The 1,762-nt window shown below is 35.4% G+C and overlaps 1 protein-coding gene across 1 annotated transcript in view; it reads right to left on the minus strand.

The window, feature by feature from the left end:
• LOC100885790 (glutamate receptor 9) overlaps positions 1-1,076 on the minus strand; it is a gene marked incomplete at its 5' end in the record, with an annotated part of 8,298 nt that extends 7,222 nt beyond the window's left edge. The window contains 1 exon segment of the mRNA XM_005102014.3: positions 962-1,076. Within this exon segment, the coding sequence (XP_005102071.2) occupies positions 962-1,076 (115 nt within the window).
• Positions 1,077-1,762: the final 686 nt, after the last annotated feature.

Genomic DNA, 1,762 nt, shown 5'->3' on the forward strand with positions numbered 1-1,762 from the left:
GAGAGAGAGAGAGAGAGAGAGAGAGAGAGAGAGAGAGAGAGAGAGAGAGAACAAACAGTTGCCCTCTCAGAACAGGACAGATTATGGTATCATTTTCATAGACACAACAAATAAATCAATCTATAACTCATACAAGAACCTACACTCATAAAGCAGTCATACACATATAAACACACACACAAACAAACATTCACACACAGCACAAAATAATAATTAAGTTTTAGTAAGTGTTTCACGGCACTTGCAACAAAATAAGGTCACTTGAGTGCCGAAGATTAGAGGTGTTACAAGAGAGTAACAAACATAAAAAAGGAGAGATAAGGATGATAGATGTTTGATAGGAAAGAAGAAGCAAACCACACCAGAGCCTCCGCCAACCACCCGCACAAAATAATATGCTGAGAAGCAAGCTTTACTTACTAAGTTACTGCAAAAAGCCGTCTAAAAATTATATATAGATGAAAAAACTATTTTGGAGTATTTTCAAAATAAGATATGAATGATTTAAAAGACAAAAATAGGTAACTACATGGAAACATGTACAAGAAAATGGATGATATGAAAACAACAACACCCACACAAATAAATAAAATAAACAGATAAATGAATAAATAAATAGATAGGCCTAAACAAATAAATAAATAAATAAGTAAATAAATAAATAAATAATTTTGAATGAATGAATGAATAAATGAATGAAAGAAAGAATGATTGAAAGAATTAATTTTTGTTTTAGTTTTAGTAGAGGTGTTACGGCGTTCGCAACTGCATAAGGTCATAGGAGCGCCAGAAGATAGACTAATTAGAAGTGTTACAAGAGAGTAACAAACATTTAAAAAAAGAAGGGGAGATAAGGAAGATAGATGTTTGAATTAATTAATTAATGATTGAACGAATGAATGAATGAAGGAATGAATGAATGAATGAATGAATGAAAGAATAAAAATTATTTTGTACTCACTTAAAGAGCGTGACACAGAGGCCAGCTATGTATGCTCCGACTGTCAACACAGCGAAAACCCACCACACGCTGGTGAGAATGCGACCAGATATGGACTTGGGTGCTGATGTGTACCCTGTGAATGTGGGCTTTCAATCATCAAAATTTGATTTTCTTTGCAATACTTTCAATAAAATGTAGGTTAGTTCGAAGATTATCATAATACTTTGTAATATAAAACACCTAATATCATGAATATTACCTCATCTAGTTGAACGGAAAGTGCATAATTTACAAGAGGAATAACCATGACTTGTAAGAAGTAGCCTAGATTTATAAGGCCACATTATATTCCTTAAGCATATTACATCCCCTCCTCCCTCCCCCCGAATCTCCCCTCCTTCTTTTTAGTATTTGGTACTCTCTTGGAACACTTCCAATCTTTGGCACTTATACGACCTTAAATTGAGTTGCAAGTGCTGTTGAAGTTGTTGTTGTTGTTATGCTGTTATCGATACAGCAACAGATGGGCTCTCACCCTTCTGTCCAATGCCATGTAGGGATAAATGCAGGTTTGCTGCAGTTGCTGTAATCTTCCATAGAGTGTGTTGTCAATGTTAGGTGTCGGAAGGAGAAGTGTAGCTCTGATGTCATTTCGGGCTGAAGAGTGTGAAGAGTGGAAAAGGTGATGATCCACAGTCTCATGGGATAGTCACAAAGCTCTGGTTTTATTCTTGTTTAAATGAAAGTTGAGCGGTATATATTCTGTTTGTAGGCGGAAGATCGTGGTCTGTTTCTTTCTCTGTAGGTGGTTGATATTGT

This window comes from Aplysia californica, unplaced genomic scaffold (genome assembly GCF_000002075.1).
Source record: "Aplysia californica isolate F4 #8 unplaced genomic scaffold, AplCal3.0 scaffold00308, whole genome shotgun sequence".
NCBI classification, from domain to species: domain Eukaryota; kingdom Metazoa; phylum Mollusca; class Gastropoda; order Aplysiida; family Aplysiidae; genus Aplysia; species Aplysia californica.